The sequence below is a fragment of the Haemorhous mexicanus genome, chromosome 3, assembly GCF_027477595.1.
Source record: "Haemorhous mexicanus isolate bHaeMex1 chromosome 3, bHaeMex1.pri, whole genome shotgun sequence".
In the NCBI taxonomy this organism is placed as follows: domain Eukaryota; kingdom Metazoa; phylum Chordata; class Aves; order Passeriformes; family Fringillidae; genus Haemorhous; species Haemorhous mexicanus.
In genome coordinates, this window is record NC_082343.1 from 37,543,298 (window position 1) to 37,568,889 (window position 25,592).

The following is a 25,592-nucleotide window of genomic DNA, read 5'->3' on the forward strand; positions in this document are numbered from 1 at the left end:
CTTGTCTATGTAAGTTGATTATGCTACGGTCATAATATTGTGGTTAATGAAGCAAAGCAAACTTTCAACTTATGAAAACATAAATCAGGGTATGTTAAATTCATAACTGTACTAGAAAATTCTATCAATGCTAAGGTATATTAACTGTCCTGCAGACAAAGGTTTGATAATCTCTAATAATCTGAGAGAGCCATTAATTAAACATACAGGTTTTAATAGCACTGAAAATAAAGCTAACCACCGAGGTGCCTGCCTAACACCATTACATACGGCACGAACAGCCACATCTGTAAACACACATTGTGAGGTAGTTTCAAAACAGAAAAAGTAAGGATGCTTTAACATGGCCTGTTGTTACAATACAGAATTGGTTACAGGATTCTGTCACACCAAAAACCTGAATTGCTTCAAATCAGATTAGAAATAAATGGAAAAATCCTACTTAGAGGTAGATGTTGCTTCCCACTCAGGAGATCCTTGAGCTACAAAGTTGGGAGGTATCATTATATGCTCTCCCTCAAAAACTTGCTATTTAGCCCTGAACTACAATGATGTTTAGTTTGACCAAATACAAGTGCACTTATCTTATTAAGAATGACTAAGAAAATCAGGATGACACTACTCAGAATAATAGAGAAATAAAAAGATCAAATTTGATTTAAGGAACTCTGTTAACAGTTATTGGATAAAAGACTTCAGAAAAATCACTTTCAAGATAAATAAAGCAAACTATGCATAGCCTATGCATAACATGCATAGACTATGATGCCAATATTAAAATATCCCAGCTAATGCTGTTTAAATCCACATGTCTATAACAGTAACTCAATTAGGCTCAAATCACAGAGACCTTCAACAAACAAACAAAAAAACAACCAAAACAACCAAACAACCAAAGCATTAGCTTTGTTAAGCTCTAGGTTTTATCTTGCTTTAATAATCTGGTTGCATTTCTTCAATAACTATCATAGCATAACACTTTTTCCAATTAGAAGAGGCTATATTCTTTTAGTTTATTTATGTTTCAAATTTTCTTGAGATAGGATAACTTTACAAAGCATTTTCAAGCTTAAAAAAAAACAAGAAACCCCACACAAAGGGAAAATACACTTTCAGCATTAAAACTGGGCTAACTGGTAATGTTTTGCTCACAATATTGAGCAATGCATATCCTGAGTAAAAAAATCCATCCTGTAACTTACCTGATTGTTTTGACAGCTTCCTCATCTTTGTCTGCATCGAGGTCAGATGGATCCATAAAAAAGATTTTGTCCTCTGGGGGAGAGGGCTCTTCGGCATCATCTAGAACTCGACTACCATCACTGTTCATTTCACTGCTATCAACTTCCATCGGCATGTCCAAGTCCTGGCCTGGGCTAGCAGGTTCTGGAAACAACACAAGTCTGACATTATTTCAAACACTCAACTAAAAAAAATAAATAAAATCCTCCAAATCCCAACTTTTTTTTTTCAGTTTACTCTTACAGAAATAAACATAAAACTACAATCACAATATACAAAATCTTGACACTTCTGCTGTAAGATGCAGAGTATGCCAATGAACATTATCAATTTCATTTTGCTAAATGCCAAGGCAAGAGAGACTCAACTAAAACACAAACCATACTGAAACAGAGCAAAAAGCTTAAACCCTACACCTAAATCTCATTAAGTAATTCTGTTCCAAACGTAATCAGGACAAAGTAACCTTTCAATGACTAGAGATGACCCAGAGAATTATTCCTGTGCAAATGAAATTCTCCAATAACAGCAACCCAACTCTGCTCCCCCTGCTCTTGCAGTCCATAATAAGAAAAGTAAGAAAGAAAAGGGGAGCTGTGGAATTACAGGAAAAGAGAAAAGCAGAATAGATCTTATTCACCTCTGATTTTCTGTAGGCAGAAATTTAGTGTTTTCAAAAGCTGTACAACTGGTACTGTGGAAAACCAAGAATTAAGACAAAAATATCTTCATCTGTAGCCTTTTTATGGTTGTTTTTCTGTTTGTTTGTTGGTTTGTAGGGGGTTTTTTTGTGTTTGTTTTTTACCTGGGGTGACTTCAATTAAGAATGGGAAAAAGAAAAAAAATAAATTGCTCTTTACATCTTCAGAGGAATTATGTGAAACTATAGCTCCCAAACTATTTGGCCTTTACCATTTTAGCATCGCAAGGGCAGTAAAACTGGCTGCAACATCATGTTGCACACTGCTCAAGATCCAGGAAAGAGCCTGGGAGCTGGAGAAGGCTAGCATGAATGGATGGGATATATTGTGCAATGGCAACAGGCCCTAGCACAGCTGTTGCACAAGCCTCTGAATCAAGTTGTACAGTTTGATGTGATCTGCTCCATCTCACCAATTTTGTTTCACTAAAAAATGTGTGACAAAGCAACACAGATACAGAATGGCTGAAATTGGAGGAGATTTTTAAAGGTCACCTGGTCCAACAACCCTCCGAGTTCATTTCTCCAGGCTGTTGAAGTCCTTCAAGATAGCAGCACAAACCCTCTGTTTTATCAGCCAGTCCTCCCAGTCACCTGTAAACCTGCTGAGAGTACACTCTGTCCCATCAAGATCATTAATGAAGATGTTGAACAGAACTGGACCCTTTGTTGGCCTCTGGGGTACACCACAAGTTATTTGCCATTGATAATCACTCTCTAGGCTCCCCCATTCAATCGGTTTTTAATCCCTATCTGCTCATCTACCCCATATTTCATCAGCTTAACACTGGTTTAAAACTTACAAAAATACTCTAAACATTCTTCCATAAAGTGTTCCACACATTCCTCTTTCAATTCTGCAAGGACTATGCAGAAAGTAGTCCTACTTCATTGAGGTTTCCAGAAATTAGGGTGCAATTCTTTCTTTCAGTTTGGCTTGGGATTTTTCTCCTTTCTCTTTTACCTCAGCTAACTCTGGCCAGTAAGATATGAGAAAGTTGTAAAAAATGGTACATGTCTTCAGATTTTAACATTTTAAAGTATATATTTCATGGCGAACAATGAGCAGACCAATCACAACAGATCTTCAAATTTTGTGCACTGGGGTGGCTTCTAGATTTTTCATTTCCATTAAGCAATCCCAAGCAAAGCATAGTGAACTTGTCAAGACCGATTAAGTAAAATTTAAGTCACCAGAGTGTTTCACAGTGAATCTTTTTCATTTTAACTGAAAAAACTGGCAAGATAAATAAAATTATGTCAAATATTCAGAGATGAGTGAACCAAATACTAATGCATCTTATTCAGCCTCAAAAGATCTCTCACCATTTGAAAGCATGATTCTCATCTTACCTCCATTGAAAATAACCTCTCCAAGACAGTCTCGAGGTACTTTAGGTGCACAGCGTTTGTGACAGTTGAATCTGCAATCTAAAACAGCAGATAAATAAGCCCATGATATCAGAACCTCACTCCCAACCAGACACTAACATTTATCATTCACTTCTTCCAACACTAGCTTCAGTTCAGATTCATATATTTGCATGTAACTGAAGAAGCACCAATGAGGTCACCTCCAGGAGGAAATTAGCAATCTTGTCCTTATGTCACATGCTGATTTGTCCCACCACTATTTATTATGTCAGTACTTCCCCTTCCAGTACAAAATGGTTTGCTACTTCTGTAGCTTCTTCTGCAGCTATTTTTTCCCTTATGATGTAATTTCTCCCATTCTTTCATTTGTTTCACATCTTTTTTTCCATTGCTATATGATTTTCCCCACCAGCCAACTAAGACTTGAAGACATTAGAGTCTGATTACACATCATCTGTGATCACACATCAGAGCAAATATGTTCTGCAGTAAATCCTGAAGTCCAGTTCCCCTCTCATTGAGGTTACAGATTTGCCTGACTATTCAAGCTCCATTTCTTGCTGACACAGGGCAGACAGAATAACGTTATGTCCAGATTTGGCCTGACATGGGATGGAATCTCAGCTGGATGTGTGCCATTTCTGCACCTGAGGTATCAGATGCAGCCTACTGAACAAAGTCCAGCATACAACATTACTGGTATGAACAGGAATTTCCTTTATTAGTTGCGTCCCTGTGATTTTCAACTCCACCAACACCATGAATTTCAAAACTCCCTACTGCCCCCACAATTGTTTTCATATTGGTAGTTTAACCTCTTTTTGCCATCCAAAACAAGCTCAATGTGTTTTTCTTTTAAGCCCAGACAAGAGAAAAACCATTATCTCTCCATTTTTAGTAGCAGAGGAGCCAAATTTTGGAGCAGAATACAATATTGCTCAGCTTCTGAGTGCCTAAAAAGATGCATCCTAAGAGACCCATTAACAGTATTTTACAGCCATGGCTTCAGTCCATATTTATGAATACAATTACTTCACCACTTTAAAGAAGGCTGGAAGAAACAGAGACATTTCAAATCCTGTCACAAAACTAGAAGACTGAATCTATCCTAAAAAATTAAACTATATTCAGAAACATTCCTGGATACTGCAATGCAATTCTGTAGTCTAGTAAATAGCTACAAACATCCCCTAGCATGCTTTTTGCCCACAGCATTAGCATAATCTCAACCAGTTCCAAGGTCTAGCTCATAAACCAGAGCATCCTGTGAAATTGCTCCAGGCAGTCTGCATAGAGCCACCCAGGCTGGGATGCTAAGAAAATTTGTTCATGAACACGGGTCATTCTGTCCCAGCTGACCTCAGTGTCCAGGAATGTTTCAGGGCACATTTAATTTATTACCACAAAAACAGCCTTAGCATCTCAAACATCATCCTCAGAGCCCAAATAGCAACCTGAATTAAATCAAGAAATCCAGGGCTCTTACGGGTAATCAGAAATATAAAATTACTAAAAGACTCCAAGCTTTGTGAATGTGCACAAGGAAGTTGGTGGGAAACCTTAAGAATCTGTAAGAAAAGTCAGTGTGAAAAAATTTGAACTGCTTGATATCAATTCCTGATATATTAAAAATAAGTATAGGATCTTACTGCATAAATGGAGGCCTATTAAGACACTTATTTCTGTCCTGCACATATACATGGCATTTCTCTAGGCTTTTTTCCATGCATAAATGCTTACAACATGCATACAAATAATATTTTTATCCAGTGCCATTCAATTCCCTGAAACTGATGTGGTAGCCCCATTTGTTCAGATGGATACAGTCATAGCAATTGTATATGGCCAGCAGCATCTGTATGTTAAAACCTCAGGGCATCTTTTTCAGGCTTCATTATTTTTGTATCATGTGTATCCAAGAGACACACTGATTGAAAAAAATATCAAAACCAGTTCAGGATGCAGACTTCAAACAGGCTATGAAGACTGCAAATAACAACAGAAATGAAAAATAAAACTACTTCCTTACTCACATGAGACAGCAGTATTACTAGCCAAAAAAAAAAAAAGGTTAACACAGCTGTAAGCTTATAATATTTTCTTTCCTCTAATAAAGCAAATTGGTAATCTATTAAGTGACCTCCCTCAAAAAGCTGACCTTCGATACTCCCATTTGACAAACTCACATGAGAGAAACGGAAACTCCTTTCCATAGTAATGAATCATAAACATTACTAGACTTTTGTTTCCTGAAAAAAAGCCAACAGATCTGCACTAACTAGTAATAAAAAGCTGGAAGGAGGTCACATTAGTTATGCACTAGGAACCACATGGAAGAGCCTGAGAACTGAAGCCATGTATGTTAACATATGCTACATAAAAACCATGCAAGTTCAGCACAGACACCTACTTCCAAAAGATAATAACCAGTATCCTGTACTAGAATAATACAATGAAAACTCACAGATTCCTTAGTGGTCAGGCTAGAATACAGATATTGAACAAAAGGAAGCATTTCCCATTTTTATTAATTCATAATTATCCTTCTAGAATTACAGTGTTTTCAATCTACACAATTAAATCTTATTTTTCAGAAAAATGAACAACGGAGAGCTTACTACAATGAAAATGAGGGCTGCTGTGATCTTCTGAAAACTATGCAATTTTTCAAAACTTACATGTCCTTATTTTGCAGTATACAGCCACCTAAGATGCAATCAGTTTCAAATACAACTCCTTTACTGAAATTGACTGCTACAGCAGCAAATTAAATGTTTACCTTTACACTGCATTCCTTGGCGAAAAAGGCCCTTAAGCAGCCGTTTGCAATACTGGCAGATGGTAGGACGAGTGTAAGAGTGAACAGCAAAGGTGTGTGGGACCTTCACTCTGCAAAGCACCATCTTATCCATCCAGATGGGGCGGCCACTCCAAGAGGGAATCCTCTTACTAGGTTCTGGGCAGCAACGCTGGAATAAAGAAGGAATACATAATTTGCACCAGAACAGTTCTACTGCCATGACTGCTTTGAAAAGTCACAGCAGTCAGGCGAACTGGAAAAAAGCAAAAACTGCACCCATTTTTAAAAAAGACAGAATGGACAGCCCTGGGAACCACCGACCTTTCAGCCTCCCCTCTGTATCTGGGAAGATCACAGAGATCCTACTAGAAGTTATGCTAAAGCACATGAAGGGAGGAAGTGATTCAGGACAGCCAGCAGCCTTCCATGATGGAGTGACTCCATCAGTGGACAAGAAAAGGGCTACAGGTGTCATTTATGTGGAATTCTGTAAAGCCTTTGACATGGTCACCATAACATCCTTCACTCTAAAGTGGAGAGATGGAGTCAATGGACAGACTCTTAGGAGAATAAGGAATTGGCTGGATGGTCACATTCAGAGGGCAGTGGTCAATGGCTCAGTGACACGTGGTGTCCCTCAGGGCTGATACTGGGACCAGAGCTATTAAATGTCTTTACCAAAGACAGACAGCAGGAGCAAGTGCTCACTCAGCATGTTTGTGGATGTCACCCAGCTGAGTGGTGCAGCTGGCACACTGGAGGGACATGATGCCATCCAGCAGGATCTGGATAAGCTTGAGAAGTGGGTCCATGTGAAACCTATGTGGCTCAACAAGGCCAAGTGCTGGCACTGCACTTGGATTGGGGCACCTCCCTGTATCAACACAGGCTGGGAATTGGTGTCAGCCCTGCTGGGAAGGACTTGGGGGTCCTGGTGGATGAAAAAAAATGTCAGTGGGGCTGTAAGGGAGGTGTTGGCTCCAAAAGTCACCAGACAAGAAAGCAACCTGGCCAAAAAGCTTTAAGAGGACATTCTGGTATTGTTTTACAATACCAGAATGTCCTCTTAAAGCTTTTTGGCCAGGTTGCTTTCTTGTGAAAGCCTTACAGAAACCAGGAAGTTATGTATGAACCTTTATTTCCACAGAAGATAAAATGCTAGAAATTTACTCAAGACATTCACTTTTTGTGCAACCTGACAAGGTGCAGACAGCACATACAAACCTCCATATAGAAGGTAAAATGGAAAGCACTGGAGGCAGGTAAACCAAACTGCAATCACCACCTCAAACTATCAGTTTTTAGAAGCAAGGTATAGCATACTGGATAGCTTATTAAATTAGGCAAAACTATTAAGAAAATTCAAAAATTATTTAGAAAATTAAACTGCCTCAAAAAAAATCTTTGAAATGAAGTTAAAAGAAAAACTTTAGCAATTAAAACAGAAGAAGCATTGAGTAAAATAAAGAGGTATCAAACAAGTAGTAAACATGCACACAGAAATCAAAGTTAAATTCTGTGATAAATGCTTACAATTCTATGTTCACTTTTACCAGTAGTCATAAACATCAAAATAAATGTTTTTCATTACTCAAGGCTAAGCTTTTATAGCCTCTAGCTAAAAAATCACATTCTTGAACTAGACTGTATGATTTGTATTTTAAATTGTGGTAAGAATAGTTATAGTGTAAAGAAAGAGATGATTAGAAAAGCCTAAGGCACAAACAAATGGATCTAATCCCTGCCTCTCCTGTCTTATGATCCAAATATAATTGGGATATACTTGATAATTGATATTTGTTATGTAATTGATAACCTCTCAGCAGTCATCACAAGGAACTACTATGGATGTCTGTTTTTACTGTAAGCTTTTCATCCCCTACACCCTCCTTGATAGGGTTTGGAGTTTTTTGGATTAATTCTGTGAAAAGCTTAACAACAGATTAGGAACACTCTTCCCCAGTATTAAAGCTTACAAATTGTACTGCTTTGGCCAAGTAACTAATCTATGCCTACACAATAATTACAGAACTAATCTGTATTACTAAGAAGGCAAGATGTTTTATCATTCTGAAGCCAAAGTTCCCAGGATTTCGTATAACCATGAGTGAAATGCCAATAACAAAATTGTATATAAAACTTAAAATGTATTTCCTGTTGCATCTCTCACAGTAATAATAAGCAGTGTGTCAAAGTCTAAGAATCACCGTATTTTAAAATTCACTAAAACCAATCATAATGGTTAAGCTTGACTCCCACCTACTCATCATTAGCCACTTAAAACACTATCTAGTTCTCCAGAGGTTAAAGAATTTAAAACAGAAATTGTTTCTTCTTTCACATTACATACTTCTTCAGAGGCAGAGGATGTGTGTTCAGCTTGTGCTGGTCTTGGAACTGAAAGCCCTGCTCCTGGCAAAGACACGTTAGACAGGCGCCTCTTCCTCACTCCGCTGCAGTTGTTTGGAATCTTGAAGGCACATCGCTTATGGTAGTTTAACCCACAACCTGTAAGAGGAGTCTGTTTATTCAAAAAACCTCCCAACATTTAAAGTAACAAAAACAGTATTAATATTTTGATCAAGGAGTTTTAAAAGGATGACCCAGGACAATGGCAAAGGCAGAAATAGACTGTTGAATCAAATTCTCTGATTTTATGTTCTTGATGCGATTCATAAAAACAGCTTTTTCTCCAGTAAGCCCAGTTCTAGTAACAAGGTCTAACAGTTGGAATCAGCTGATCTCCCAGCACCAGGAGGCTTTCATCACTCCCTCACTTTGGAGCACAAGAACCAAGAAGAATTCAGTGAGAAGGCAGTGTTAGTACCTGACAGCAGGCTGCAGAGTGCTCCACAGCCAGCTGGATGAAAGCCATAAGGAAAGGGATTCCCCTTTGGAAGTCTCTCCAAACTATGTGTTCCTTGTGCAAAGAACACAAGGCGGTAAGCTAGCTATTTTTTTCAAAGTGGGAAACAATAACACTTCTTAAGTTATTAGCCCAAGGTCATGCATTTAGCCAAAGTTTGCATTAATGCCAAGATGAGAACTTCAGTTTTCCAATGCACAAACCCTTCCAGCTAGGAAATACTGTATTTATCACTTGCTAACATACCAAACAGAATACAACTTCTTCCTTATCTCATATAGATATACACACACACACAAATGCACTAAATATCATAGACTTACTTACCCTCACATTTTAATCCTTGTCGTACCAAACCCCAAAGCATCTCTCCACAGTAGTCACAAAAAGTAGGAGCCTTGTAGGAATGCACATAAAGCGCATGAGGACGAATCTGGAAATCTTCAACTGTAGCCAAAGCTTTAAAAAAATTGCAGTAAGTTATAGCTCTTGCCACAGGATCAACAAGGATTTATGGAAAGAACATATTTTAAAAATTGCTAATTTAAGAATGCTTACAAGATATTTAGAAATCAGCATTTTACTGTATGTCATTTAAATATGCATTTAGGAGACTACATAATTCTCAATAAACATTTTTATTGAGGAAAAATATCAATTGAACTCTGTAGGCTAATGGTCCCAACTAATCAACAGTATAAATCACTCTGTTAAAAATCTCACTAAGCTGAAGGCAGGTACAACAAGCTTTGCTAAAAGCAACAGTAAATGTTTTAAAGAGCAACTTAATTTTCAAGCTGTTCTGTAACCTACAAAATTTTCACAAAAAGACAGTTCTAAAAAATAGATTTTTATCTTCTACAGGACTTTTGCAGTAAAAGTTTATTAGATTAAACTCAGTGTATCAAAACAGAACTGTGGAAAAAGTTTCCACAGAACACTGAAATATTATTTTCCTTAAATAAGCGTCAATATATTTCAATTTTTTTTTGTCCTGTTTCTTTGAGGGAAAAAAAAAAAAGGTATTTTACATCAAGATTGCCTTGCCCTGATGGCTACTGTTTTTTGATCAGATACATACTAACACTCCCTATTCAGATTCTTATTTTTAAAATCCTACTGAAAGAGATTTACATGTCTTCAAAATGCCTCAGTTTCGGGTGGTCTGTCTGTCTGTAAGGAAACTGTCAGAGATTGCCAAGAGTCACACAACAAATTTTCCAAATATGCCATTCACCAGAAACAATGAAAAGCTCAAAATAAGATGATCAATTACTGAACATCTTAGACATGCCCTGAAATGTGGCCAAGGACTCAGCCTTACAGCTACCAAATTCATACTTTATTGACCAAGTTTACAAATCTAAGATCATGACAGTCAAGAGGTCTCTCCTCCTAATATACAGTGTCTCAGTTCGTCACTTTATCCTCAAAGACTTAAAAAACTGCTCAACACTAGTCCAGCTTTTATTTGTAGTTTAACTACAGCTGACTTTTGATTGAATTTGATGAAGTATTGATCAAACACATACAATGACAATCAGGGCTGGGGTTATTTAGTTCTCGTTATTGGTCAATAACCACCACTCTAAGGACTATAGTGTTCAAAGAAACCATTTATAAGAACTACGATAACCCGTAAGAGTCTGTTTTTATACGTATGATTCAGCAACAACATTTATATGAAGTTTTATGACAGCATAAGCCATCAAGAGCAAAAATTACAGAACAAAAAGACAGATATAAGCAAAAGAAAACCCACAACAGTTGGAAGAAAAAATTCTGAATCCTACCTGCATTCACCTTAAACAATCGTAAAAATTAAAAACTGGTATTATTATACTTATAAATTCTCATTTGTATAATTCAGATTTATTTTTAATAATAAACCTGAAGAAGATTAAAACAGAACAATGAAAAACTAACAAAACTGAGTGCTGAAGCATCAGTGACACTTGGACTTTCTTAGAAACTTCTACCCCAAAGTATATTGCCCAAAGTGAAAAAGCTCAAGGCAGACATGAAAATAATACTCCATTAAGTCCTATTTTCTTTTAATCTACTGAACAAAGAGTTGTTCCACTGTTACAATAATACCTACCAGAGAGTACAACCTCAACAAGATCTCCCTCATGTATCTCTTCTGCTGATGTAATTCGTTGCAAAATATTATCTGAGTTCAGGTCATGGCGGAACAGGAGAATTTTGTCATACATGCCAAAGAAACCACACTCTGGGAACTGCAACAGAAATCAGACTCTAAATTCATATATGCTCTTTGATAATCCTATACATCAATGTTTTTAGTAACAGCTACAGAACTCAAGAGTTGTAAATGTTTCATTATAACAAAATTAATCTGCTTTTTTTTGAGGAAACAGAGCATTTTCTGAAAATTTCTAATTTTCTTTTAACCTGAAAAAAAAAAAAAGTGTTAGTGTTTTTGTTTCTTTGGGTTTTTAATCTCTCAGACCTGCATAATCAGTCTGGCATGTAAAAGACAATGCAGGCCTCTAACTTGGATACCACCACCTATAACATTTATTTCACAGGTATTCTGGTCAGGGAGGTATTTAGCTCGAGACACCCCAGCAGCACCTGCTATACTTTTCTTGAGGAGCAAGCCAGTTAAGAAGCTCCACACCATTGTTCTACAACAGTTTAGATCTACAGATATGAGAAATCCTGGGTAACATGCTCCAGAGGACGCTGCTTCAGCAGGCAAGTTGGACTCTATGACCTCCAGTGATCCCTTCCAACATTACCCATTTTCTGTGATTCTGTGAAAAGAAAAACTCAAATCCCCACAAGGACAGAAAAAAAAATCCATACAGGAAACAGATACACTAAATAACATGTCACTTTTCCATGATACATCAGTGAAAAAAAGCTTTCTCATTCTGTATTTTCCCTACTCATTGAAAGCTTTCTCATTTTTTATTTTTCCTACTCTTCAAAACACTGTCAAGTATGAGTAAAACTTCTTAAAATGAAAACTTGTTAAAATGAAAAGCTTAAAAGTAAACAGTTCATGGGGGAAAAGAGCAGGAACAGACCCTGGAGAGGAATGAGCAGCATTCAAGCAGCTCCTTTGACCTTTTGGTTTAAACCAGAATTCAAACTTGAGGTGGGAACACACACGCAGCTCAAAACAGGAAAAGTGTGGGAAAAAATATGGGAAAGCTCAGAAGAAACTTTTAATTAATGAGGTAACAAGTTAGTAATTTACATGTCACACAGTCAATAGTATCTAAACTGCATGAAGCTTGTGGTATATTAATGGCAATTAACTAAGATTTGTTTTAGTAAATCCAATACATAATGAAGGTATCGTATCTATTTTGCCCATTATTTTCACACTTTCTTCTCATTCACAGAAAAAATAATGTCCTCTTTACAGCAGCAATTTTATCTGAAATATCAAGTTGGTCTTCTCCAGTTTCGTGTGTACACACTACATGGTTACATGACACATAATACTGAAGAAGTCCATGCTCCAGAAAGCATGCTATCTACTTTGGACAGTCACAAAGAGAGGCAGAATTTGTACAATTTAACCCTTGCAAAAGCAAAAGACAGAGTTGAAAAATTTATACTGACACATAGGTACTCAGTCCACAGCAAGAAGAACCTGATCTACTAGGCTGAAGCCAAAGCAGCCAGCTGCTTCCTCTGTCTCTCAACTCACTCTCGCATTTCCTACATAAAATAGCAAATACCCAAGAATATTCTGAGAATTACATTTTTCCAATTGCCCAAAGATCATCTGTAATAAGAAAGAAAACATAAAGCAAGAATTAGCGGTGCTGCCCAAACATGTATATCAGTATCTCTGCAAGTATGCACTGGACTTGACTTTATATTCTGAACATGCAAAGATACAGCCACCAGTAATTCTTCCAAGGAAACTGACATTTCTTCATAACTGAAACCACACCATAAACTTACTTTAAGATCTAACCCAAAAATCCCACTGTGCCTTGATTGACAAGAAAACAAGGTACATTAATATTACTTTAGTAAGTGCTGTGAGGTTTATTCCTTGACACACTGTTAACTTCTGTTAATTGCATTATACTGCTGAAGAACTTAATTCTAACAAGAGGGATTTAAAATCAACATTAAAACAGTATATATCTGCCTGCAGATACACATGACACTTTAATAACACCAATATTAATTTCAGCTGCCAGGAGGGACAACTCATGACTCAGGGTATCATGTGAACTATTGTCTCTTCATATTAAGTTCACAGAGCCACCTACGAACCACAGATTTTATGGAAGCCTCTAAGATACCTTTATCAAAAGGAGACTCAAGCGTGTGAAATATGTCTTTTTCTTTATTTTTTTTTCCCTCTCTTTAAGACCATAACCCTGTTATGCAGCTGCCAGACCATCCCTACACATAATCCCCACCTCAGTAACCAGAGGTCACATAATCACCTGCCAAAGAGCACTTATCTTAATTGCTATGACAAAATATATTCTGTCTATATGCCATTTACCCATTCTCATGTACAAATCTTAGATTTATTAAACTGTTTTAAACATACTACACTAATTTTCATTACTAAAAAGCATTAGCTGGCAAAATAAAGTTACAGATGAACAATGAAGTCCTCTTTGTGACAGCAAGTGTAATCATTAAAAATACGAGACATTACATCCCTTAGAAAGCAGCATCAACATTAATCCAAAGTTTGTAAATAACATTATAATACCTATAACTAAGATTTTGGTTTTCAAAAATTCCAGACAAAGGCAAAATTCCAGAGAAAGGCAAAATTAATTTCTATGGAGTAGAAATATAACGAAAAAAGCAAAATCATCTATTACAGATTGTTAGAACTGTTGATATCAACACCCTATTTGGTTCTCCATTAATTAAATTGACCTTTTAAGCTGTGTATCATGAATACTTTTCATATTGTCATGATATGCTTTACTGCCCTTTTCTTCCAAAACAAATATACATACACATAAAAGAATTGACTGTGAAAGATTGTCTGGTTTTGTAACTCTAACATTTAACCTCCTTAAATGGTTTTTCTTCCACTTCCAAACTTTCCCTTATCAGTGGCTTCTAGACTATGATGCAGAATTACAAGCTCACAACCAACAAGGGAATAATCTACACTAGTATGGAGTACAAGAATTCTCTCACTCAACACAGACTCTGTATACAGTTTCTATGCATGTGACAAGACTACACCAGGACACCTTTTTCTAGGCATTGTGCATGCCTGATCTCTATTTCTGAAATAATAATTCTAAAAGCTAAAAGGATGAGAAGAGACACAGCCTGTTCATTAGTATGGAGAGCTTCAGCTGCTAAGAGGTTTTCCTGAATCCTTAAGAGGGACAGGCAGTAGCTGAGGAATCTTGCAGCAGCTCCTTTACCTGTCCTGCTTGTAAGGTGCTTGTCTGCACATCCACAAAACAGCACAGAGGAAAAATGCTGGAGGGGGCAGACCACCAACACCCTGCCCAGGACCTCCCAGGCCCTTCACAGGAGCCATCAGGCCCATCTCCACAAGCCAGGGGAGCACAGAGAAAGAAGAGCAGGTAGGAACCCAAATAAAGAACTCCAGGGAAAAGATACCCTAGCCTTCACAGGACATCCTTAGACCCAGCTTCCACACATACACTGATCAGGTAAGTCAACACTAGAACATCTTTTGGCCTGACAGTGGTTGCAGTCCCATGGTATGGTACAGATTGTAAAATGCTGGGAAATCAGGATTGTACAATACCTACAGAATGTTTACGGAAGGCAACAAAGGCAAGGAAAGAGGTGATTCAGGGAGGAATAAACGTGGGAAAAAAATCGAGGGATAAGAAGATAAAAGAGGCTAGTCACCTGTAAACAGGGGTTGGTCAGAACAATTGTCTGATCATGCCCAGCGCATCATCAGCACCACCTGTCTTCTATTCTCATTAAATTCAACCTCTAGCTATTTTCCTGAATGATTTTTCTCTCATTCTGAGCCCATGTGTGTGTATGGGGGGTCTGACTGCCAGCAATTAGAGCAAGAGGACCCTGCAATCTCAGTGACTGCAGAGACCAAAGTAAGTGAAATCAAGAGCTTGAATATCCAGCAGCTACTGAAGCAGCAGAGACTGCTTGGAGCCAGCTGCTGGAGACACCCACCTTTTTTTGTTGCTATTTTTTTACTGGTGTGTGAGGGAGTACATGTCTGTACATTTTTTCCCCACTAGACCAGACCTCCATCCTGAACCACCAGAGACTGATACAGCATGGGACCGCTGGTGCTGTTCGTGCTTGAGTGCTCACAGACAAACACTGTTGATCTATTTGGATCTGTGCATACATATGTATGTGCTGCACACCTGTATCCAAACCCTAGTGTCTATTAGGAATACGTGGTCAGTCTTGTTGTCTGTAGCTGCACATAGGGACAGAGCTGCAGCAGCCTCCAAATTCAATCATACCTAATAAAATGTTTCAAGTTCAATGAACTAATCCTATTCTTTCCTTCCACACTTCCCCCCCACCACCACAAAAAAAAAAATTCCCACTTACAAAAGAACAGACCCTACCTGGAAGATGCCTGCCTCCCAACTCCTTTCCACACACTCTGGCTCAGATTCCTCTCCTCTGCCCCACTCCAGCCCCGTGCACCCAAGCCATGGAAGCACTGGCTGGCTGCCCTCCCCACGGCCGGCTCTGATGAGCTGCAGGTGGCCCAGCAGAGCCCTGTCTAAGGCACTTGGCCGGGCCTCGATGCAGGGAGCAATCAGCTCCAACCAGGCAGCTTGGCTCCTTACAGGCATGCAGCGCCCTGCTCTCTCTTCCACTCCCCAGTCCATTCGGGAATACAGCATTCCTTGCTAGCACCTTGGCCAGAAGGCTCTGTGCAGACTGCTGGCCAAGAATAACCTCATCGATTAACAGGGGTTTTACTTCAAGTGGTATCTTTTAACAGAATTTTTACGCAAAGCTTAAACTATGTTCAATAGTTGAACCACATTCAAGTTGTACACTACCAAATTCTTCTCTCTTGTACTGCAGCAAAGTACAGCTTTTATAGCTTTCCTTGTGCTCAGTTACACAAAGTTGTTAAGGAAGAACATTATCCAGTTTCTTTGAAGTGTTAAGAGCCCATAATGTAAACTTGAAAACAAAACTCAAAGCAGAATTCTTTAAAGCCTGTTTTATCTTATGGGATTATACAGCTATTACTTTCCTGCATAAAAGCCCAATGTATCTGTACAGTTACTCAGAACATATAAACTGCTAATCCCAGTATTACTAAGTTTCCTAAAAGCAAAAACATGACTGTTCCCACTTTTAACAGTTCCAAAAGAGCATCTAGTGACAGGAAATCACTTGTGGGAAATCTACATACGCACTAGACTGTGCCAAAATTAATGTCTGGTACAACAATATCATCAACTTATATCAAGAATATATGTAATTATTAATACTTGGGCAATACTAGAACGAGTAACTCAACTAGTGCAATATTGCAGTTGCACTGAGAAAAAATCATTGGTGTTATCTAGCATGCTCATACTGTAAATATTACAGCATAGCTAGCTTTAATTGAGAGTGTATTATATTGTCTTTTTTTTATCCAGAAGAACTCAACCAACATACAGCAGTCAGTACTCTGAGCAAAACACAACTGAGGCTTCTTTCTGTCTTGGCAGTAACTGAAAAATCCCTTTACTTGAAGTTCCAGGAGATACTTTGCAAAGTTCTGGACTAGTCGCCAAAAATTCTCACTAGGGAAAAGTGTAGGCGGATATTGTTTCAAGGTCCAATATCTCATGACCCGTCATAACTCAAAACAAATGCTTCAAACCACTGAAAGTTAATTCCAAAGTCTAATGGTCCAAAACACCATTGGAAAGTCTCTCCGTTCACTGAAGTCATCCATTCTATTATCCTGCATCCTTACCCAGCTATTCACTCCCACCCTTTAGAACCATGTGCCAAATCACATTATCACACAGATGATTAGCTTCAAACATGTTGCATCCTTCCCTCAACAGATGCCTCAGTACAGACACACTCGGACTACTGCTTGGCTAGGTTTTCCAGCATACAAACCTATCACCATGCTGGAAATGTTAATCTGCCCCCTATGTAACACCTCTGTACCACCAGTAACTCCCCAGCTCCCACCTTCTCAACAAGCATGTTTGCTTCTCATGCCTCAACTCTTGCTAATCTCTGCATTCTTTAGTTCATATGAAGAAAAGAGTTGACAAGTCAAGAAGGAAGAGCAGTAGGAGGAAAACAGATCTGAGCACATCTGATCAGAAGAGATGATTTGCATTCATTTTAGAGCCTTTCAAAAACAAACACCATGACCTATCACAAGCTTAATCTGGAGAAAAACCCAGAACACTGGTTGCAGTTCTGTTACTTATTTATTAGACTAAAGTTGTTACTGCAAGAGTTGTAGAGATCCATCTGTAATATGGATGGATTGCAATATGATCCTTATAATGCAATGAAAATACAGAAGCAGAATCTAAACAGCAAGACATAAGAAATACCTCTTTGATTTTGCTAAATGGTGACTTTGGGTGGGTTCAATGAAAAAAACTGTTCTAGAAAAACTAGGCAGTAAGAATAAGAAACTGATTACATAGGTAAAATATCAGTACTCAATCAAAAAGAACGCAACAGTTAAAGGATCGTGAGAATTTCAGGGAAACATTATCTAATGTAGGGGAGCATTTGGTCTGTTTCAGAGCAAAATATAACAAAGGCATCAGAGGAAATATATACAGAGAAGGAGAATGCTGAGTATGACTGAAAGTGAAAACAATGAAGGACGGGTCTGTGGACCAAAAAAGATAGAGAAGTTGCAGAAACATGAAAGTAAAGACTCACAAATTTACTGGAAAAGTTACAACAAATCTTGCAGGTACTGATACACAAGTAATAGCTCAAGTTAAACTTTTAGCTGCAGTAATCAAATTTTTTTCATTTATAGCTCTAACCAGAATAAAATTAGGTAAACTAGAATACAGCACTTAGAACATGCCGTCCAACATAACTCAGTTTGCAGGCAGTGGAACATCACCACATGCAAGTTTCTAGTTTTAAGTCAGTAATGCCTTTGTTCTACTTCATGTGAGGAATGAAGAGACAGCATTCAAACACAAAACAGGACTAAGCACTTGCCTCTGCAATATCTGAATATTGTGCAAGGACACACACTGTCTACCTGCTACAATTTTTTTTTGCTTCTAAACACTGTCCCTCTGTTCCAGCAGCCATATGTATCCAGCTCCTCTTCAGACTACCCCTGACAATTGTATGTCTGATACTTTAATACAGAGCAACCTAGATAAGGAATGAACAGAGAAGACCGTGAGTGTACTGGAGACCATTAGCAAGAATTTTTTTAAAGCATCCCTGTAAAGTCAAAAGTTTTGATTTTCTTCTATTAACCATTCCAGTAGACAACAACCCAAACACAGTAACTCCCAAACTTAACTTTATCATTGAAAAAAATTGAAGAAAAACACTTGAAAAAACATCTCCTGATGTTTAGAACATCTGTATGAGAGCTAAGAGACACCAAATATTTGCATTACTCATCCCACTCTCTTTGCAGACACGTCTCTTTAGTTTCAGTTCTGCTGATGCTGCTTCTAATTACCCTTCTGCAAAACCTGAACAAGTTACACTGAACATCAGCGTCTGAAGCAGGAAACACAGAAAAACAGAGCCCTAACCAACATTTTTGATACTATAATTGTAGCCTCAAATACAGTAAGGCAGGTGGTTCAAGCTCCCAAGCAAGCGAAGGAGGACTCCTCAGAGTTTTATTTTGTTCCAGATTATGTAGAGGAATTCAAACCTGAAATGTGACTGTTAAGTAAAGAAACATCTGTTTACCTCTAGTAAAGGTAACACTTAAATAAGAAGAAAAGCTATCAATTATTATTCCAAGTAAAAAAAGTAAAGGTATTTCTCCTAATTCATTAAAGAAATGCAACAGTAGGTAGATACTGTAAAGTACAGAACTATCACAACAACAAGCCACACAGTACCCTGCAGTCAAGACAAGACAGTTTAAGCAGCCTGTGGAATACCAGAGGAAAGGGAAGCTTTAACACTGTTGAATCTCAACAGCATACCCAGCAGCTTCAAAGCTTTTAACTGGAAAAAACCAGCAACCATTTGCACAATTACTGACAAGAACGCAGTTTGTAATTTTCACATTAGGTATCCACTAATCCAAGAACATTGAACAGTCTTGCAAGAGTCACCAGATCTAAGAGAAAAAAAGTCAAGGCAGGACATACTGCTGTCAAATAGACAGTACAGGGAGAATACTGCCACTCATGCACTAGCTGCAAAACTACTTATGAAAGATGAATCCACCACACATGTGGTTGTTTCCTGATCAGTTTGCTGCCTGCAACATGTTTTCACTGAGCAGTCACTTTCTGGTAGCGTCAGCTGCAGGAGAGCAGAAACTGCAGCAAAGCCAGACAAAAAGGAAAACTGATCATGAAACCCTCATCAGTTTTGCAGTAGATTAGGCTTAGCATGTAAGAACTTTGAGCTATAAGAAGACCTCATGTTAAAATTTTAGCTGAGCCTGCCAAGAAAACAGAAAGGAAAACAGAAAAATAAGTGTGAATGTACTTGTTTTCATATTTCTTTAAGATAAAAGACAGGAAATATGCAGATGTAAAGAGAAGGAGCTGATATAGAAAGAAAAAGCAGCCCCTAAAATGGCTGCATAAAGGTACACCTAACATGCATGGTACAGGAAAAAAAAAAAGTTGACCCAAATAACTCATCTCTTCAGAAAGGAACTAACATACTGAATTATGTTTTGGAAGTTATTATGAAATTGGCTTGTTTGACAACTAGTCTGTAAAAATACAAAAGACATGAAATATATTTTATGAAAAATATGCCGTAAGTTATGAGATGGGGAAAAAAGATACACAAGCATATACAAATAACATATAATGCACTTATGTTTTATCAGGCTATTAGGTGAAAAAGAATTATATAATAAAACTAACCAATGATAAATATCACAATTATCACAACAATGAAAGACATGGAGATAATTCCCTGACCTTGACGGAAAATAGCAATTATTTCTTACTTTATGAAATACTGTTAACTTCTATTCAAGCTGCTTCCTAGGATCTAACCTTCCTAACCTAAAGACAAAATTTGGAGGCAAAAACAGCATGATCAGTGTTACTTCCTTCCTAGATAGACAGTATTTGCAACAGGGTAGCCAAGACACAATGGAAAAGTGTGCTAAGGTTCTTTGATTTCTCGGTCAACCCTCTCCTAACAGAAACTATATTGTCATATAGGAGTAACATATGTATTCAGTATACAGAGAAACAACACTAGAACATTATTAGCTGTTTGGTGGGATCTTTAGTTATTAACTAGAAACAAAAAGAACAGATAGTATCAAGTTTGTGGTCCTGTAATGCATGTCTGTAGCTACAACTGGTCCTGTCACAACAGCGGGCTACACAGATCCAAGAATATTCCTCAACAGTAGTAAGCATAAGCTAGTAAAAACCTAAGGTGTCAGTGGGAATTGTTGAAAGGAAAAATGCCCATATTGTGAAAAGTCATTCATGCAGGAAATTTAGAACTACATGTTCTTTAACTAGATTTCACAAGTGAGAAAGTAAGAGGAGAGTTTACTACTTTTGAATTAAAAGCTTCTCCTTTGAGAGCTAGCAAAATTTCTTTCTGCGTAGTTGCAAATACCTAGCATATATCTTTGTCACCATACCAAATTCTTGGCATATCTCAGTTGCTATCACTAAACAGCCTCTTAGCAAATAACTGTTGCCATCAGCAGAACATGGTAGCATTATACCATACCTTCTGGTAAACTATTGAGCACACGAGATCTTTAACAGCAGAGAGGGACAGGTCCTGAGCTTCAATGGTGACAGTCTCTCGAGTGAGACCAATCTGCAGAAGGAAGGAGATCCCATGCATAGAGCCTCGTGAGTTGGTGAGGCTCTGGGTACTGAAGCTGCCATTGGAGAGTCGACTGGAGAGCCCCGACTGGGGACTTGAAGACAAAGTTGGGGTCTGTGGCGCAGCAGCATGACACGTAGGTGGGGAAAACTTCTGTAAGGATGGGGGAGAAGAGTCGTTTGCTGACATCTGACTTGATTTACTCTGCCGAGATCTCCCTAGTAGTCAAATTCTAAGTGAAATACGTTATCGGTTCTTGGTTTGAAATGAAAACAAGGATAAAGTAAGTTTCCCTTTCTTAGTTCAGTAAAATGCTCCTGACCAGTAAAACTTAAATCTCCCTTTCATTCGGTGCAAGCCAAAGAGTAAAATAATTACAGCTGCAAGTTACTTTAAATTAAAGGTTCTCCTTCTGTCGTTACAATCAGCTGATCAAAAGCAGATTGCCTGTCCTTTAGCACCACATCCAGACACAGAGGCTTACATAAAGGCCTCACAGAAACACATCAGCTCTTCTGTTTTATACTTGTCCTTCATTTTTTATTAAAAAACAAAAGCTGGAGAAACAGATTGAAGTAGATGTTGATAACTCATTAAAAGTATCCTTGTTCACCTAGTTACACAGATCATATCTCAAATGAAGACTCATCTTCATGCAGATAGCCTTTCACAATGAAAAAAAAAGTGTATCCTTGAGCAACAACAGAAGTCCACGTAAGTGATGAATCTATTCCTCCTTCAGAAAGTCTTCTCTGAATTCACAGGACTCGGTGAACTTGAAGATCAATGAAGATATCCGATTTCATTTTTATAAAATATTTTAGCTCATGAAATGGAGGAGCAGAATGTCTGAAGACACAATCATATTAAATGTAATCTCTAGCATCACCCAGATAATCTCCAGCCTTTTGAAACATTGTGCTCTGCCTGTAGGGGAAAAGATGAAGCTGTTATTTCGCATGAAATGCATGAAGTCACATACCCATGTCACAACCGCTCTACTTTTATGCAGCAGGATACCAACTCCTTTTACTCAAAGGAGTTCATAATAAATAGTGTTTAACAACACTAAATGTGTTACATTAGAAGCCTTTTGGACTTGTAAATTAAACTTTACTGCTTTCCCACTGTATGATACACAAGAAAAATCCGATCTAGCACTGATCAATATGTTACTACAACTTCTAATTAACGACAGCTTAGCAGAGCAAAGCCCTTAGCACTTAAGAGGAAAACAACAAAAAAGGTAAGAGCAGGGAGCAGTAGAACACAGCTCTGCTTTGTACATCTATATTGAGAAGCTGGTGGGTAGGGAAGGAAATTCATTAAATGCATAGAAATGTCAAAAAAAAAATACAAGATAAAAACTCAAACTCTATGTGGCAGCATGTACTCTGGGTATCATTTTAATACTGTTACTCAAGAAAACTGAAGAATGACTTGCACAAACTCTAACTATAGGAAGATATGCAGAGCCTACAATTGAGCATTGGTTGGTTCCTTTGGAAAAAAAATTAAATTATTTAATAATACTCACACATCTGATTAAAAAAGCAAGTCTGCTACAACCTTTGAAAGTAACTAATTTCATGAGCATGGGCTTGAGATATTTGTTACAAGATGCTATGCTACCTGATTCAATATTTCATGAGCAGCTGAAACGCTTGAAAAGAATCATTTCAAGATTCCCCATGCAACTTCTGCCACAGGAAAAGTTTTCCATGGATGCAAAAGTGGTCCAAATACATAGATACTACATATTGCTAACAGTTTTTAAGGAGTACTGATCCATACAGGATACCAAAATCAGTAAGCTGAAATATTTTTTCCTTCCCTTAGGTAAAAAAAAAAAAAACAAAAAAAAACACCACCAAACAAAAAAACCCCAAAACTCAGAAAGTGTATTCCTCTTGCAATGAAATTTCAGAAGAGAAACGTCACATCTTATTGCACACAGTAGAAGCTGTCCTTCCCAGAAATAAGGCTGAGAATTGCTAAAACAGTCCAATTAATAGACTATGCACTCCTGGTATTTACCAGTCAAACAGGTCAAACCCCACTGTCATTGCATTCTGAAAGGTAGATAAGGAAAGAGAGATACACAATTTGCAGTACTGGAAGGAAAATAAGCTCTAGGTACTGTGACAAAATTTCCTAACAGGGGCTCTGTAAGAGAGAACAAATTGATACATCTGGATTTTCAGCACAGTTATCTAGAGACTCTTGCCTTCAAATACAGAAGACTTGTTGGACCTGTAGCAACAACATCTGAAAAGAAACTTCAGCCTTAAAGAACATGCTAAACACGATACAGATGAAAGCAATAAATAGGAAGAGTAAGGACAGCAACAGTAACATTTTAAGACCTTTCTCAAGAAAGCAGCTTCACAGTGCCTTCAAGTTTGCTTGAAGATGACTTGTTCTTGTTTTCTACCTAGTGCTTTCCTCTCCCTCACAGATACCAGAGACAGCAAATATGAAGCCTTAGGGGTGGATTTGAATTACAAAGAACAATGCCTAACCAACATAATAGAGAACAGAAAAGCCTTATGATGTGAAAGAATTAATGAGTCTGCTAGGCAAGTTTAATATAGACAGTGAAAACACCCTGTGAAAGCTCACCTACAACTGCCTAATTAGAACGCTAATTATATTTATCAAAGGCACAATGCATTTGCATTGTCAAATGGTACCATGTGTATTTGCATGCAAGCCTTTGAAAAAAATTATTTTTGTTGCTTGGGAGGAAAGAATGGATCTTTCTATGAAAGGAAAACCAGAGAAACTGTTCACTTCGTAGAGAGGGTAGAGTTCTTCCGAACAACCAATCAAACAACTGTATGCTGAAGCTGACATGCACTACAATATTGCACTACAATATTGCATTTTATTTATGCAAAGAAAACCCTATACCTCACAAAGCAGTGAGGAACAGGGGCAATGAAGGAGTCCCTCTGCCTCCTTCCCCCGCAGCCCAGCCCGCCGCCTGCGCTCGCCCAGAAGCGCTGTCCCGCGGCCCCCAAACCAAGCGTCTCCCGGGCAGCTTCTCCAACACCTGGCCCTTAGCCCGCCCTTCCGTCCCGATGCGAGGCGAGACGCGGACGACGAGCCCCGCTCCGAAAGGCTCCACTCGCAGTTCTTACCCAGCAGGGGCCGTTCCCACCGGGAGGGACGGCAGCTCCCCGCCACGGATGCCGGGCGGGACCGGCGGGACGCGTCCTGCCTGCCGCGGGTCACGCAGCCCCGTCCGGGCTGGCGCTGGCAGCCGCCCGTCCCTCCCAAGTTTAAATCCCCGCTGCGCGACCCGCCCCCGCCGGCACCATCTCCGGAGATGATGTGGCCTCGGCCCGTCACCCCCACCCCGGGGCACCCAGGGCGGAGCTGCCGCCGCGGCGCTTTCCCACCGCGGGGGGCGGCGGGCGCTCCCCCGGGGCACGGCCCGTGCCGGGCTCGGCGGCCGCTCCCGCTGCCGCGGCAGGAACTTTTCGAGTCCGCCCCCGCCCTTCCCCGGCGCGGTGGCGGCAGCGGCCCCCACCCCCGTACACACACACACCCCCCACACACCGCGACGCCACGGCGATTCCCGCCCACAGCGGCGGCGGCGATGCCCCCGGCCCCGCCGCGCTCACCTGCGGCCCCGCTGCCCCGGGCCGGAGCGGCCACTCGCGCATCTCCAGCCCCGCGGCTCCCCACACACACACCAGAGCCGCCCGGGACGGGACGGGACCGCGCCGCGGGGGCTGCCGGGAGCTGTAGTCCCACCACCGCGTCCTGCAACTGGACGCCCGGCCTGTGCGAACCACGAGCCCCGACGTGCCCCGCGCGGGCGGGGGGCTCAGCGCGCGCGGCGGCGCACGCGCAGGGCTGCCTGAAAGAGTTTCCGTTAGTTTTCTTCGGCCGTGGCGGGCGCTGCCCCGAGCCGCTACAGCGGGACGGGACGGAATAGGACGGGACGGAATAGGACGGCCCCGGCTGCGGGGCCCTGCGCTCCGAGCTGCAGCTGCCGCCCCGCCGCCGCCCTGGCCTCGCTTCGGCTCTCCAGCCCTGCCAAAGCCTGTGTCCGCGCCAGCTCGCACCCGCCGGCTGCGGTGCCAGCGCCGGCCGCGGGCAGCCCTCCGCCCTGCCCGCCGTACCTGACAGTACCGCGGCTCCTTCCCCCCGCTCCGCCTCGCCCGGCCGGGGCAGCCACAGCCCATGTCTCGGTCCGCGCCGCTCCCGGTTCACCTTGCCGGGACGGCGGTGGCGCAGTGGCGCGGGGATGTCCCCTGGGCCGGGCAGGCCCTCCATCGCTGCACAGGAAATACTTGACCTAGTGTGTCACAGCATCGTGCTGGTCTTTTCCGTGGCCGCGCTGACCTGGGAGCTGGAAGTGGCTTTCAGCGTCTCCCGCTAGCCCCCACGGATGTGCGTGCAAGGACTCAGAAGTTCTCCATGCCCTTTTCACTGCCCGTCTCCTGCTGCGTTTCAGCCCCCCCTTCTAATACTCTGATTCACCCAAATCCCATTTTCTGCCCTGCGTTAATGATGCCACTCTTGGCATCAGCAGCAAATTTTTGCCGGCAAGATACTTGGGAAAAACAGTGAGCTGAAGTACCAAATAAAACTGGTGCGAGGCAAAACTGCCTCTGTAACCTGCCTTCAGC

General features: G+C 40.1%; 1 protein-coding gene across 3 annotated transcripts in view; it reads right to left on the minus strand.

The window, feature by feature from the left end:
- The window catches only part of PRKD3 (protein kinase D3), a 43,917-nt gene extending 18,813 nt beyond the window's left edge, over positions 1-25,104 (minus strand). Inside the window, exons 1-8 of one of the 3 annotated variants that reach the window (XM_059841369.1) lie at positions 25,083-25,104; positions 20,848-21,876; positions 11,084-11,222; positions 9,310-9,441; positions 8,467-8,624; positions 6,096-6,285; positions 3,296-3,373; positions 1,203-1,386 (exon numbers count right to left, since the gene is read on the minus strand). In XM_059841369.1, coding sequence (XP_059697352.1) covers positions 1,203-1,386; positions 3,296-3,373; positions 6,096-6,285; positions 8,467-8,624; positions 9,310-9,441; positions 11,084-11,222; positions 20,848-21,138 — 1,172 coding nt within the window. In that variant the 5' untranslated portion in view covers positions 21,139-21,876; positions 25,083-25,104. Of the gene's footprint in view, positions 1-1,202; positions 1,387-3,295; positions 3,374-6,095; positions 6,286-8,466; positions 8,625-9,309; positions 9,442-11,083; positions 11,223-20,847; positions 21,877-24,092; positions 24,176-24,578; positions 24,720-25,082 lie in introns of those variants that run through there. The other 2 variants (XM_059841368.1, XM_059841370.1) reach the window with 2 other exon arrangements.
- Positions 25,105-25,592: the final 488 nt, after the last annotated feature.